The sequence below is a fragment of the Neofelis nebulosa genome, chromosome 2 (genome assembly GCF_028018385.1).
Source record: "Neofelis nebulosa isolate mNeoNeb1 chromosome 2, mNeoNeb1.pri, whole genome shotgun sequence".
Classification (NCBI taxonomy): Eukaryota; Metazoa; Chordata; class Mammalia; order Carnivora; family Felidae; genus Neofelis; species Neofelis nebulosa.
Window position 1 is genome coordinate 156,944,143 of NC_080783.1, and position 15,820 is coordinate 156,959,962.

Consider the following 15,820-nt stretch of genomic DNA (forward strand, 5'->3'; position numbering starts at 1 on the left):
ATGGTGTCAGTACATTCAGAGAGAACTGAGATAGCAGTTTCGTTATAGTGTTTGCTGTCAGAAGCTACCATTGAAGAGCTACTTCCCAACTATTTCTTTTGATTATGAAAAGGAAACTCCTTTTGCTCCTTCCCAAAGCAACTTCCTTTTCTCCTCTTTCTTTTCTTTTTTTTTTTTTTTAAGTTTTATTTATTTATTTTTTTGAGAGTGAGAGCGCGCGCGTGAGAGAGAGAGAGCACAAGTAGAAGAGGGGCAGAGAGAGAGGATCCCAAGTAGGCTCTGCACCATCAGCACAGAGCTGGATGCAGGGCTCAAACTCATGAACCATGAGACCATAACCTGAGCCAAAAACCAAGAGTCAGACACTTAACCGCCTGAGCCACCCAGGCACCACTCCCTTTATTTTCAACATCACAGTCCCCTATCAACAATTTCTCTTTTTCTAAATTGATAGATGTTAACCTTGCCCATCAGGATATCCTCAAAGATAACCAGATCATACTAAATAAAGGGGTACCTGGGTGGCTCAGTCAGTTAAGCATCTGACTTCGGCTCAGGTCATGAGTTCAAGCCTCACATAGGGCTCTCTGCTGTCAGCACAAAGCCCGCTTCAGATCCTCTGCCCCTCTTTATCTGCCCCTCCCCTGTGTATGTGCTCTCCCTCTCTCTCTCTCTCTCTCTCTCTCAAAACAAAGAAAAAAAAATCTTTAATTATACTAAATTAAGATTCTCCCCCAAATTTTACTGGTCTTTGGTTCTAACATCCAGTATACAAAGTATACTCATTTTTAATTCATCATAAGATCCTAGAATCTGGTAGTTCTCCTGACTCAAGAATCCCTTCTAAAGCAGTCTTGAATATGGACTTGTACAAGTGGATTTTTCAAATTAACATTAAGACATTTTTTCCTTAGTAAACTCTACCCCCAAAGTGGGCCTTGAACTCACGACCTCAAGATCAAGAGTCTCATGCTCCACCAACTGAGCCAGCCAGGTGCCCCAACATTAAGACTTTTCTTGGGGCACCTGGGAGGCTCAGTTGGTTAAGCATCTGACTCGATCTCAGATCAGGTTTGATCTCAAAGTTGTTAGTTCAAGCCCTGTATTGGGCTCCACACTGAGTGTGGAGCCTATTAAAAAACAAAAACAAATTTTTCTTGATTACCTATGTCATACTTCTTATATTCAAAGACAGATTCACTTTTATTAGATTTGAGCAGAAAATGTACTTAATTTTTAAAATTGGACTTTCCATATTTGAAAGATAAAATTACTATTGATAGTTTATTTTGCTCTACCTACGTATTCTCAAACAATGTAATGGATCAAAATTTTCATTAATCGGGATTCTATAGCACCCTGCCATGTAGTTTCTGGAGTTACTAAAAGAAGCGGTTCTTTCTCATGATACTTTGTCTCCCTCTCTGAGTATCCCACGTCTTCATCATATTCAAACACACCTCCTTCAACATACACGTCGTTTTTCTTTGAGAAACCACTGTATATTCAGTTCTTGGGGTTGTAGTGGGTCTTAAAGTCTAGTGAGTAATCAGTGCTTTTTTGGAAAAGTTGATAAGACTTAATATAAGTAGACTAAACCAATGTACAGTACTTGCTGCCAAATACCATATATTTTAATTACAAATTACCTTATTTTATAATTTATATTGTAAATATAACTACATATACTGACATATTTTATATTTGACAATGCATACTCTATAATACTCACTTATATTTATATTCCTGGGTGAACTTACATTGCAAAATGAATTCTCATCTTTGATGACTGGAGATGTCAAAGTACATACCATCCTTTCTTTAGATAAAGATGTACAAAGTAATAAAATATAGGAAATTCCAATTCTTTTCTATAATTCATCTGGCATTATGTCATTATTTGCCACTATACAAGTGGTTATTTGTGCCACAGAAGTGGCTATTTGCGAAGTCTGGGTAAATACATTTTTTTGACATGCAAACATGGCATATGCTTTGCCTTGTCATTTTTCTTTTTAGAAAGGTAGGAAACTGGAAGGAGCATAGCAAACAGATTTAAAGCACTTAAAGAGTAGACAAAAAAGAGCCAAGTACAACTTCACAATAAAAATAGTTTTGTACTTATGAAGACTATGTTAATATATTTGTTAACATATTGATGAGAGAAGAAAGAGGAGCTAAAATGGTTTCATGACATTTAGGTGAAACATTTATAGTCTACTTACGTGTACCAGGCACTGTTCTAAGTGCTTTGCATTTATTAACTCATATAATATTATTAACAACTCTAAGATAAATGCCATCTCATTAAACTCAATACACTGATCATCTCTTTTGATCTTACAATGTAGACTAGGTTAAGTTCATAAACAATATAACGGTCATCAAGTCTATGACTAGGCATAATTTATAATGTAAAACAAGTATCAGTGCATTAATTTTTGTGACCTGATCAATTCTTTACTTAATAAAAGTATGACTATTGATCAAGTTTCTATGTCATTATAATCATTAATCACTTTGAGACATTAACTTTTTCTGGAAATTAGATCATATTCTTGAGTATTTTAAAAATACTAGCCTCTAAGTTCTCATGCTCTGAGCTAAAATACATGGGAATTCTAAATTCATTAAGAGACTATATAAGATCATAGTAACAATTTTTTTCTCCCCTCTTATTTGTCCCCTGTGGCTATGGGCATCAGTAATGGCTATATGAAAGAAATGGCTGTCACACATTTCTCCCCTCTTCTACTACCATCCCCAACTTAAAAAAAAAAAAGTTAATAAGCTAGCTAATACTACCATTATTAAATAAAATGTGATTTGTTTCAAATTCTTGGGTAGGAAGATATCCTAATTATGCCTTAGTGTGTAATAATAACCAAGTATTTATTGATTGCTACTGAAAGACCAGCATACTGTAGATAGTTTATGTGACACTGCCTTATATCTTTGTAAAATCCTCTAACATGTCAGGAAAAACAAGAAATGTGGACAGTGTAAGGAATATGGACTAAATGACAAGTTGGTGCATAACAAAAGTTATCCTAGCATTCAACCTTAAGGTAAGTATATTCTGCCCTTAATCCTTCTAGGCATGTGACATATTTATCTGATATTAAATATTTGTGTTTAAGATCTTGTTTTCAAGTTAGCTGCTATTTAATAAGTTTATGTTATATTAAAATATTGTAATTAGGCAATGTACTGATTGTTTTATTTTGTACCATTAGTTTCTGAAGAAATACCAATTTAATATTTAGTGTATACCTGCTCAGCCCTTTTTGCTAATTCACGTTGTATCTTCCTCTTCTCTAACATATCCTGCTCAATTCTGCGTCTTCGTTCCTCCTCTGTCCTCTTTCTTTGTTCTTCTTGTCTTTGTTTCTCCATTTCAGCAAATCTACCTTTAACAGTTCCTAAGAATATACGAAACATGTTTGATATTTGCTACATTTCTGTTTTTGCAATTTCATTTGCAGTTTACCCCTCAAGTTTCTTACCTGTTAGCTTTGGGACATAAGCCTTTTCTACTTTAGAAGATGCCTCTTCCTCATCATCAGAAGCAAGCATTTCTTTAATCTAAATGGTTAAATAAATTAATAGGAGCATGTCAAAAATTTAGACTATATTATATGCAAAGTTTGAAATTAAATGACAAATACAGAAAATTATTTTAGTTATATTTAATATAAAATATGGTTAATGTGAATAAAGCATAAATTAGAAAGATGAAAATGAATTTTGCACAAGAATAAAATAAAATAAAATAACCTCCTGCTTTCTCCTGTTCCATTCTCTCTCTCTAATATATTGTTCTTTTCTTCTTTGCTTTTCATCTCTAGATCTCCTTTGATTTCTTTCTTCCCTGGCTCTCTGCATGGCTTCAAACTTATCCTTTACATCACCCTTGCCAAGTTTTGGCACATAGGTTTTTGGGACAGGTTTAGATGAAGAAAGCAGAATCTTCATTAGAAGAAAATAAAGAGAAGAAAGTTAAAAAAAAATAAGATAGGAAGAAATCAGGTAAAGATAGATCAGCATAAGCAATATAAGAAATACTGAAACAGAAAACAAATGAGTTTGAAATATTTGTACAGTCAGAATCTGATTACTTTCTAAAGTCTAATTATGAAAAATGAAATTACAGAAAACAGAGTAAAAACTTCATTAATATAAAGGAGTTCCACTTTGTAGGTGCGAAGGCTAGCAAAATATAAAAACTGAATACTGGATTCTAATTTAAAACAGCCTGTACTTTATTTTCCCACACCATTATTAAAGATTCAGATTTTACATCTCTTACTTAAAAGACACCAGGACTCATTTCAATAAATTAGGTGAAGGTGAAAATAAAGCAAAAGTTCAGGCTTTAAAGTTTATAGCCTCATTCATATGTCAATGCTCTTGCTTGTTTCCATATCAAATAGAAGTAAAACTGAAGGGCAGCCCTTTAGTACCCATGTGCTCCAGGTTCTTTGTACAAAGCAGTGATTTGTATGCTGTTACTACTGCTGTACTGTCCATCTAGAACTTCTGTAAACCAACATTAAAAATGTGTAAAAAGGCTGTATCACTCCAAGAAGGCTGAGCTCTAGGATGGCAAAAGAGATTCCCCTGGAAAAGGAGGGGTCTAGTAAAAGACTGGAGAAAATACTTCCCTCCACTCTAAAACCAGGAAAGCAAATTATTTTCATCATTTTGAAAATTAAGCTGATCACCGGAAGACGTTTCAGTAAATAAAACATCAGTGCCTCAGAACACCAAACCCATTATCCTAGTAATAATGACAAGTTACTTATTAATCTGTGGCATACCCAGCCCCTCTATTATTTTCTTATGGTGTCATTGGCCATTTAAGGTTTTTTAAACTTCATAATGTTGGGGTGTCAGCAACTGAGCTCTTCTTACTACAACTCTCAGAAACTACAGCCAAGAACCAGAAAAAGACTAAGAGAAATTTTACTGCAGCTGTTGGGAGAAGTAGCTAAGACGGAGCTTTACCCGAGAGTGATTTTATTGCTTTCTCCTAAGAGTACATGTCAAATCTGGGTGTTTTTTTTTTAATACTAAAAAATAACTTCTAAGATTTATCAAGGTATTAAAATTCTATTCAAGATGTTAGCCATCACTTGCATTTCACTATCATTTACAGATTTCATAATTATGCTTCCAAGATTAGAATCCAAATGAAAATACTGGGCCCAAGACCGGCCTGTGAATTTTAGCTCTTACATTTTATATCTTGACACTATGTCATTATGAACGTCTGGATATGACCTTTCCACAAAGCAACTGCCCTTTAAGCAGTTCTACAGTCAATCCTATGTTTTCCCCCACCTTTTTTTTTTTTTTTTTTAAAGGTTTGAGACTTACCTCAGCCTTTTGGGAAATATCATTCATGTTTGCTCTATGTGGTCTCAGGGTGATTATGGAGCTTTGTATATTTTTGCACCTGAAAAAATACATTAGTATTGTATAAGAATTTTTAATGACTTCATTTTTCATATTCTATGTATTTTTGTAAACAGAAACAGCATGTTAATTGCTCCTCAAAAAATACTGACACAATCCAGGCCAGTAATAAATTGTGATAACCTTCAGCTCCTTTGCCCAAGATTCAGGGTAAAAGAGGGTACAAGGTGCATGGTATTAAAAGATCCTTGTAAATTTATGGCCCAGAATAGCTTGGTGAATGTATCAAGTGTACTTGCAAAGAATTTGTGTTTGACAGTTACTGGGTGTATTACTCTAGAAGTACCAACTAGGTCAAGGTGGTTTATCGTGTTATTGAGATCTTCTGTGTCTTTTTCTTTTGGTGGCCCAGTTATTCTATCAGTCTTCAGATATGTAGGATTGTCTAATAAAGGATTCTTCCTTTAATTATGTCATTTTTTTTGTGTAATTTCAACCTCTTAAGTGCATATGCATTATGATTATAACATCTTTTTGAATTGACTCATCAGTATGAAATTTCCTTTTTAAAAAAAAAATTTTTTAACGTTTATTTATTTTTGAGACAGACAGAGACAGAGCATGAACGGGGGAGGGGCAGAGAGAGAGGGAGGCACAGAATCGGAAGCAGGCTCCAGGCTCTGAGCCATCAGCCCAGAGCCCGACGCGGGGCTCGAACTCGCGGACCGCGAGATCGTGACCTGAGCTGAAGTCAGACACTTAACCGACTGAGCCACCCAGGCGCCCCTGAAATTTCCTTTTTATCTCACTGTCTTGAACTTATCTGATATTAAAATAGCTGCACCAACTTTCTTAAGTTTAGTCTGTATGATATATATAATTTTCTAGCTATTTACTTTCAACTTATTATTTTATATGTACACTGCATCTCTTGGACACAGCATATAATTGGACCTTGTTTTGAAAAATCAATTCTGATTTTATTTTATTTTATTTATTTTTTTTTTAATTTTTTTTAATGTTTTTTATTTATTTTTGGGACAGACAGAGAGCATGAACGGGGGAGGGGCAGAGAGAGAGGGAGACACAGAATCGGAAACAGGCTCCAGGCTCCGAGCCATCAGCCCAGAGCCCGACGCGGGGCTCGAACTCACGGACCGCGAGATCGTGACCTGGCTGAAGTCGGACGCTTAACCGACTGCGCCACCCAGGCGCCCCTCAATTCTGATTTTAAAAAAATTGTTTTAATGTTTATTTTTGAGAGAGAGCAGGGGAGGGGCAGAGAGAGAGAGAGTGAGACACAGAATCCGAAGCAGGCTCCAGGCTCCAAGCTGTCAGCACAGAGCCCGACGCCAGGGTCAAACCCACGAATAGTGAGATCAAGATCTGAGCCAAAGTTGGATGCTTAACCAATTGAGCCACCCAGGCGCCCCAATTATGATATCTTTTAATTGCAATGTTTAGTCCATTAACATTTAATGTAATTATTTTTATAAATGGACTTAAGACTGCCATTTTACTATTTGTTTCTTGTTCGCCCCTTTTTTTCTTCCTCTATTACTCTTTCCCTGACTACTTCTGAACTATTTGAGTAACTTTTAGAATTTTATCTATTGGCTTTAAAAAATTTTTAATAGCTTTACTAAGGTATCACTGACCTACAAAAAAACTATGCTTTTAAAAAGTGCACAATTTGGGGGTGCCTGGGTGGGTCAGTTGGTTTCGGCTCAGGCCATGATCTCATGGTTTGTGGGATTGAGCCCCACATCAGACTCAGCACTGACAGCACAGAGCCAGCTTGGGCTTCTCTGTCTCCCTCTCTCTCTGCCCTTCCCCCACTCACGCGGTCTCTGTCTCTCTCAAAATAAACTTAAAAGAAAAATTTTTTTAAAGTGTACAGTTTGATAAGTTCACATATGTATGTACCTGTGACACCATCACCACAACCAAGATAATATAAACATTACCCCGAAAAGTTTTCTCAGATCCCTTAACTCCCCCCTTTTCTTGCTTCTCCCACCCACATCCCCAGGCAGGTATGTTTTTGGTCACCAAAGATTCAATTTTCTATAAATGGAATCAGATAGTATGTACCATTTTATCAGGCCCTTTTATCCAGCGTAAGTATTTTGAGATTCATCCATCAATAGTTGGATCATCAATAGTTCATTCCTTTTTAGTACTAAATATTATTCCATTGTATGAATATACCACAATCTATTGAATTGGTTAAATACCACAGTTTGTTGAGTATACCACCATTCATCTGTTGCTGGACATTGGGCTGTTTGCAGTTACTATTATAATGAAGCTGTTATGAATATTCATGTGTAAACTTTTATATGAACATATACTTTTTTGAGTAAATAAAGTATAATGGCTAGACCTTATGGTAGATGTATGTTTAACTTTTTAAGAAACTGACAAACTGTTTTCTAAGTGATTGTACCATTTTGTCTTCACACCAACAGTATATGAGAGTTATACTTTCTCTATAGCCTCACCAACACTTGGTATGGGTCTTCTAACTTTTAGACATTCTAAAGGTGTGTAGTGACATCACATTATGGTTTTAATTTACATTTCCCTAATAATTAATGCTATTGAGCATCTTTTCATATGTTTCTTTTCTACCTACAAATATTCTTTGGTAGAAGTATCTGTTCAAATCTTTTGCCCATTTTGTTACTGGGTTATTTATTTTCCATTAACTTTTGAAAGTACTTTACATATTCTGGATACAAGACCTATATCAGATGTATGATTTGAAAAGATATTCTCCCAGTCTTTGGCTTGTCTTTTCATTTTCCTAACAATGTCTTTTGAAGAGCAGAAACTTCATTTTGATAAAATCTATTTTATCATCTTTTTCTTTTATAGTGTGTGCTTTTGGTGTTGTACTGGCTTAACCCACAATCACAAAGAACTTATCCCATATTTACTTCTAAGAGGTTTATAGTTTTAGGTTTTGCATTTAGGTCTTTTATCCATTTTGGGTTGATTTTTGTATATGGCAAAAGTTCACTTTTTTGCAGATAAACAATTTTTCCAGGACCACTTATTAAAAAAAAAAAACATATCTCTCGGATGAAATGCTTTTGCATTTTTGTCAAAAATCAATTGACTATGGTGGGTCTGTTTCTGGACCCTCCATTCTGTTCCATCAGTCTGTCTCTCCTGATGCCAAAACCACAGTATTTTTTTTTTTTAACTCCAGTCACCGTGTCACATTCTTGATTAGTGTACTTTATCATGAGCCTTGAAAAAATTAGTGTAACCCCAACTTTGTTCCTTTTCAAACTTGTTTTGACTATTCTAGGTCCTTTGTATTCACATATAAATCTGTAAATACTTCTGTATTTGTTGATGCTATTGTAAATGATGTTATTTTTTAGATTTCAATTGATGATCATTTGTTGCTGGTATATAGAAATATAATTTATTTTTGTATTCTCATCTTCTATCCTGCTACCTGGCCAAAGTAACTTATTAGTTCCATTGGGTTGTTTTTATAGATTCCATTTGATTTTCTACATAGATGACTATATCATCTATGAACACATTTCAACTTTTTCCCTTATAACCTGTATGTCTTTTATTTCTTTTTTTGGCCTGGACCGTTCTGGATAGAACCTTCTTCAGTACAAAGTCAAATAGAAGTAGGGAGAGCAGACATATTTGCCTTGTTCCTGACCTTAGGGGAAAAATGTTTAGTCTTTCACCATTAAATGATTTTAGCTACAGATTTTTCTTAGATGCCCTGTATGAGATTAAGTTCCTTTCTATTCTTATTGTGCTAGAGTAATTTTAGGAATGGATGTGGGATTTAATAAAATGTCTTTTCTGTATCTATTGAGATAATCTTATGTTTGATTTTCGTTATAGTAAGCTACATTAATTTATTTTCAAATGTTAAATCAACTTTACATTCCTAGGAGAAACTGCATTTGGTCATGATGCATTATCCTTTTAACATACTGATAAATTCAATTTAATAAAATTTTGTTAAGAAGTTTTCCATCCATGTTTATGGGATGGTATTGGTGTGTAGTTTTATTTTTTTGTAACATCTGCTTTTGTTAATAATAATACTGCTCTCATAGAATGAGTTGGGAATTATTTTGTCTTAATTTTCTGTAAGATCTCATGTAGAACTGATATCATTTTTTCTTTTTTTTTAATGTTTATTTATGTTTGAGAGAAAGAGAATGTGAGTGGGGGAGTATCAGAGAGAGAGAGAGAGAGAGAGAGAGAGAGAGAGAGAGAGAGAGAGAGAAAGAGAAAATCCCAAGTAGGCTCCATGCTATCAGTGCAGAGCCCAATGAGGGGCTCAATCTCATGAACTGAGATCATGACCTGAGCTGAAATTAAGTGTCAGACACTTAACCAACTAAGCCACCAAGTGCCCCTATATAATTTTTTCCTTAAATGTTTGCAAGAACTTTCCAGTGAAGCCATTTGGGGACTAAAGTTTTCTCTCTGGGAGAAGAAGGTAGATGGGACATGATTCCATGTAATTATTAACAAGGTCCTAACTTTTGTTGTTCAGTGGGTCTGTGGGTGCTTATTACATTATTAACAGTACTTTCCTAATAAAAGCAGGCAGTACATGACTATCTATCATTACCAAGGTTTGTGAGTAATCTAATTCTATGTGCCTGAGATAAAACTAACCAGTAGTTCTAGTCTTGATCTCTTACCTGAGTCATTCTATCATATCTAGAGTTACCTATTAGATATTTCTTCTTGTATAACCAAGAGAACTTATCCTTCATTCTCATAGCTTCTCAAACCTTAGAGTTATTTCTGGTTCATTCTTTAGATCTCCTAAATTATGATAGACTGTCAAGATTTGTGATTGTTTCTTTCAAATTTGTTCTTATATATTACTTCACTATTTCCATTGTCCTCATAATACAAGACTTTATCACCTCATACTTTGATTACAACAATTTGATAATCAGATCTAAATCCAAATTTCAATTGTATGCTTCCTGGTTAGGATTAGATAACATATGTAAAAAATTCTAGAACAATACCTAACATTAGTAGGTATCAATAATTTTGATTGATTTCATCACTCATGGTCTCCCTATCCTTTTTATCCTCTTCAGTAAAAACGTACATTTCCCTGCCAATTAGCATATATTAATATATTATTTGTGTAATCTAAAAGAGTAATTAATACCAAAGGATATGAGGAAACTTTGAGCAATCTCACATAAATTGATAAATTTAGCTGGATTAACTGGCCAGAGGGAACTTGAAGGAGCCTTTTTTTGTGGCAAAATGAAAGAAAATTCTGTTGTTTGGTGACCGTGAAAAATTACCCTGTCAAGAGTAGTCCTGGAGAATAAATGAATCAGCTAGCTTCTTCATCTAATTTTTTTTTAAATCTTCAAATTATATCTTGACTTATTTATAGATTCCGAATAAAATAAGTTTAATTTTTAAATTTAATATGAGTAAAACCAGTTAAAATCGTTTTTTAAATGTCATTTCAGTACTCTGAGCTCTCATTCTGAAAGTCTGTGAAAATTTGAATAGTACTAACTTTAACTTTTTTAATTAAAATATGAGCAGACAATCTTTTGCTGAGTTTGCTCTGTTCTGCATTTTGAGGATAAAAAAGTTGTAGCAAACTAAGTTTGTTAGCTTTTTGTCTTATAGAATTGTCTTTTAAGATGTAGGTTACAAACCAATAGGACTCATATCTCTAGTTTTATAGAGATATGAAAAAAATTCAGAGAAAAAAATTCAAAATCAAGCAGGCAAATATCTATTGGATTCCTTTATAATTTTTTTTTTTTAATTTTTTTTTAACGTTTATTTATTTTTGAGACAGAGAGAGACAGAGCATGAACGGGGGAGGGTCAGAGAGAGGGAGACACAGAATCCGAAACAGGCTCCAGGCTCCGAGCTGTCAGCACAGAGCCCGACGCGGGGCTCGAACTCACGGACAGCGAGATCATGACCTGAGCCGAAGTCGGACGCTCAACCGACTGAGCCACCCAGGCGCCCCTCCTTTATAATTTTTTAAAGGAATTTTTTTTAATTCCTGGTAGAAACAATATTACATTCCAATTGCTAACTCAGTTGTCTTTCTGTGCTAAAGTTAAAGGTATGAATTTGACTATGTTAGGTTCATTGACTTCACAAGAAAGAACTCTGTTCCACAGTCATTGATTGTAATGTCTTATTAAAACCCATTATCTTGGGGCACCTGGGTGGCTCAGTCGGTTAAGTGTCCGACTTTGGCTCAGATCATGATTTCACAGTCTGTGAGTTCGAGCCCCACGATGGGCTCTGTGCTGACAGTTCAGAACCTGGTGCCTGCTTTGGATTCTGTGTCTCCCTCTCTGTCTGCTCCTCCCCTGCTCATGCTGTCTCCCTGTCTCTAAGAATAAATAAACCTAAAAAAAATACTAAAAAGAAAACAACTATTTCACTAACACATCCTTTGATCACATATGAATGATAATAATCCAAGCTAACATTTATGGAGCCTTTATCGTGTGCCAGGTAATGTGCCAAGTGTTTAACAAGCATTATTTCATTTAATCCCCTCAATAGCCCTTTATGGTAAAGATTATTATCAAGCTCTCTCTCAAAATTTCCAAGCCCAGTAATTTTAAATTCTTAAAATATTAAGATGAGAATAATGTCTTTTGAGTTTACAGATGTGAAGTCTGTAAATTGTTACAGATGGAAAAACAGAGACCTAGGGGCATGTGGGTGGCTCAGTGGGTTAAGCATCCGACTTCAGCTCAGGTCATGATCTTCTGGTTCCCACAGGTTTGAGCCCCATGTCAAGCTCTGTGCTGACAGCTTGGAGCCTGGAGCCTGCTTCGGATTCTGTGTCTCTCCCTCCTTCTGCCCCTCCCCCACTCATGCTCTTTCTCCCTCTCTCTCAAGAATAAACATTAAAAAAAAATTTTTAAGAAAAACAGAGACTTAGAAAGTTAAGTAACCAAGGGGGCTCCTGGGTGGCTCAGTTGGTTAAGCCTACGACTTGGGCTTGGGGCATGATCTCACAGTTCATGAGTTTGGGCTCTGCGTCCCACTCCCACACTGGGCTCTCTGCTGTCGGCACAAAACCTGCTTTAGATCCTCTTCCACCCTCTCCTTGCCCCTCCCCCACTTCGCGCACCTACATGCACACTCTCAAAAATAAACATTAAAAAAAAAAAAGTTAAGTAACCTGTTTAAGGCCACACAACTAATGAGTGGTGTTGGACACAGGATAAAAGCAGGCAGTTCGACTGCGGGGTCTGCATTCTTACTGTATTATACTGATGCCAAAAAAACAGTGCAACTGGCATGTGTGGTGGGGCAAGGGGAATACCAACCAGCTTATAATGCCTAACCGACTAGTGCAATCAAAAGATCCTTTAATCGAATTATTTGAGAACCATAATTCTGAGCAGCAGAAATATATTGGAAGCTCAAAAGACATGACTGAAAGTATTCTCTACATTTAGTGAAATTGTAGTTTTTAGCCGGCAACGGGCAGAACAGGGTATTTTGTCCCACGTGAGCACAGTTTTATTTAAGGAAGTTTATTTCCTTCTAAACTAATATGGGGGCACCTGCGTGTCTCAGTCAGTTGAGCGTCCAACTTTGGCTCAGGTCATGATCTCACAGCTCATGAGTTTGAGCCCTGCGTCCGGCTCTGTGCTGACAGCTCAGAGCCTGGAGCCTGCTTCGGATTCTGTGTTTCCCTCTCTCTCTGCCCCTCCCCCACTCATGCTCTGTCTCTGTCTCAGAAATAAACATTTAAAAAAAAGTTTTAAAAAATAAACTAATATGTGCTAGCAATTATTCTCTTAGAATTACTTGGCATTAAGGAGAACACAGAGTTAGGTTATTAAATGATTCTCAAATACTGAATGAAATGCAGTTATCTCAGCTGGCTGTGTTTTAGAATTCATTTAGTGAATTCATTCACATGTGATAAAGTCAGGTGCTGTTTTCTCTGATTTTCAAAGTGCCCAAGTCAGCAACATGCAGGTAGCACTTCTATTGTTGTAATTAATGACAGTGAAGAATCAAGTAACAATATTCACATGTATGGCATTGTCTTAAGGAACACACTGACCTATCTCAAAATTCTGCTCAACTGTCAAGAGTATAGAAGGCTTCTGAATTTATCTTACAGAACATTATCTACCAGTACTCCTAGAATAAGCCAAATTTCCTCTTAATTGTATAATGACAGTGAGAATTCTGGTTTTATGAAGGCTTTTTAAAGTATATATGTTCCAAGAAAGTCATGACATGGACACTGAAATGTTCAAAAATTATTTGAATATCACACATTTTAGTGAATCTCAACACTGAACCATAAATCCATCAAGGACGTTCCTGTGGAAGGGAGTCAACAGTACTGACATTTAAGTCAAGGAATGGATCGTCATGCTCTCTAAATTGCAGCTGAAAGTTTTCAGTTTCCTTAAATCCTCTCCTTCCTGTCTCCTACCACCCCCTCTGTACCCTCACTGCACAATACCCTAACTACTCATGCCCTTCCTTCAAGGGCATAATGACCTGCGACTCTGCCCAAACTGCCTCCCTCTCATATATCAGCCAACTAGAGACCACGTCTTAGACTAAATAATAGCTGCTTAATATGCAAATGATCTTAATTATGTGGTGCAATGTGTATTATGATATGAAAATTCCAGACAATTAATATACAGAAATCTGTTGCATTTCTATACACTAATAATGAAGTAGCAGAAAAATTAAGAAAACAATCCCATTTAAAATTGCACCAAAGAGAATAAAATACCTAGGAATAAATTTAACCCAGAGGTTAATTTTTCAGTATGGTGAAAACTCTGAAAACTGTAAGACATTGATGAAAGAAATAGAGGACAACACAAACAAATGGAAAGATGTATCATGCTCATGCATTGGAAGAATTAATCATTAAAACATCCAAAACATACGCAAAGCAGTCTACAGATTTAATGCAGTCTCTCTCAAGACACCAAGCAGGAGTACTTGGGTGGCTCATTTGATTAAGTGTCTGACTTCAGCTTGGGTTATGATCTCCTAGTTCTTGGGTTCAAGCCCTGCGTTGGGCTGTCTACTGTCAGCCAAGAGCCCGCTTAGGATTCTCTCTCCCTGCCTCTCTGTCCCTCCCCTGCTCACGCTCTCTCAAAAATAAATATCTTTTTTAAAAAGATACCCAATAGTATTTTTCACAGAACTAGAAAAAATAGTTCTAAAATTTGTATGGAACCACAAAAGACCTCAAATAGCCAAAGCAATCTTGAGAAAGAGGAACAAAGATGGAGGTATCACAATCCCAGATTTCAAGATATACTACAAAGCTGTGGTAATCAAAATAGCATGGTACTGGCACAAAAAGAGACTTGTGAATCAACAGGAGAGCCCAGAAATAAAGCCACACTTACATGGCCAATTAATTTACAACAAAGGAGGCAAGATTATACAATGGGGAAAAGACAGTCTTTTCAATAAATGGTGTTGGGACTGACAGCTACATGCGAAAGAATAAAACTGGACTTTCTTACACCACACACAAAAATAAACTCAAAATGGATTGACCTAAATGTGAGACCTGAAACCATAAAACTCCTGGAAGAAAACACAAGCAGTAATCTCTTGGACATCTCCCTTAACAACATATTTATGGATATGCCTCCTCAGGCAAGAGAAACCAAAGCAAAAATAAACTATTGGGACAACACCAAAATAACAAAGAAAACACAGCAAAGGAAACCATCAACAAAACAGAAAGGCAACCTGCTGAATGGGAGAAGATATTTACAAATGAGATATCTGATAAGAGGTTAATGTCCAAAATATACAAAGAACAGGGGAGCCTGGTTGGCTCAGTCGGTTTAAGCATCCGACTTCCGCTCAGGTCATGATCTCACAGTTCCTGAGTTCGAGCCCCACATTGGGCTCTGTGCTGACAGCTCAGAGCCTGGAGCCTGCTTCGGATTCTGTGTCTCCCTCTCTCTCTGCCCCTCCCCCAGTCATGCTCTGTCTCTCTCTGCCTCTCAAAAATAAAGAAACGTAATAAAAAAATTCAAAATATATAAGGAATTTCTACAACTCAACACCAAACAAAACAAAAACAATCCAATTGAAAGATGGGCAGGAGACCCAAATAGACTTTTTTTTTCAAAGAAGATGTACAGAGGGTCAACAGACATATGAAAAGATGTTCAACATCACTAATCATCAGGGAAATACAAATCAAAACCACAGTGAAATATACCCTTGCACCAGTCAGAATGACCAAGTACCGAAAGGACAAAAAAAAAACAAGTGTTGACAAGGAAGTAGAGAAAACAGAACCCTAATACACTGTTGGTGGAATTGGAAATTGGTGCAGCCACTGTGGAAAAATGGTATGGAGGTTCCT

The 15,820-nt window shown here is 36.1% G+C and overlaps 1 protein-coding gene across 5 annotated transcripts in view; it reads right to left on the reverse strand.

The window, feature by feature from the left end:
* Positions 1–15,820, reverse strand: part of NEXN (nexilin F-actin binding protein) — a 51,780-nt gene that overhangs the window by 20,180 nt on the left and 15,780 nt on the right. For 4 of the 5 annotated variants that reach the window (XM_058716897.1, XM_058716893.1, XM_058716894.1 and 1 more), the window contains exons 2-5: positions 5,380–5,458; positions 3,778–3,969; positions 3,507–3,585; positions 3,274–3,422 (exon numbers count right to left, since the gene is read on the reverse strand). In XM_058716897.1, the coding sequence (XP_058572880.1) occupies positions 3,274–3,422; positions 3,507–3,585; positions 3,778–3,969; positions 5,380–5,406 (447 nt within the window). In that variant the 5' untranslated portion in view covers positions 5,407–5,458. The remainder of the gene's footprint in view (positions 1–3,273; positions 3,423–3,506; positions 3,586–3,777; positions 3,970–5,379; positions 5,459–15,820) is intronic. The other variant, XM_058716896.1, reaches the window with a different exon arrangement.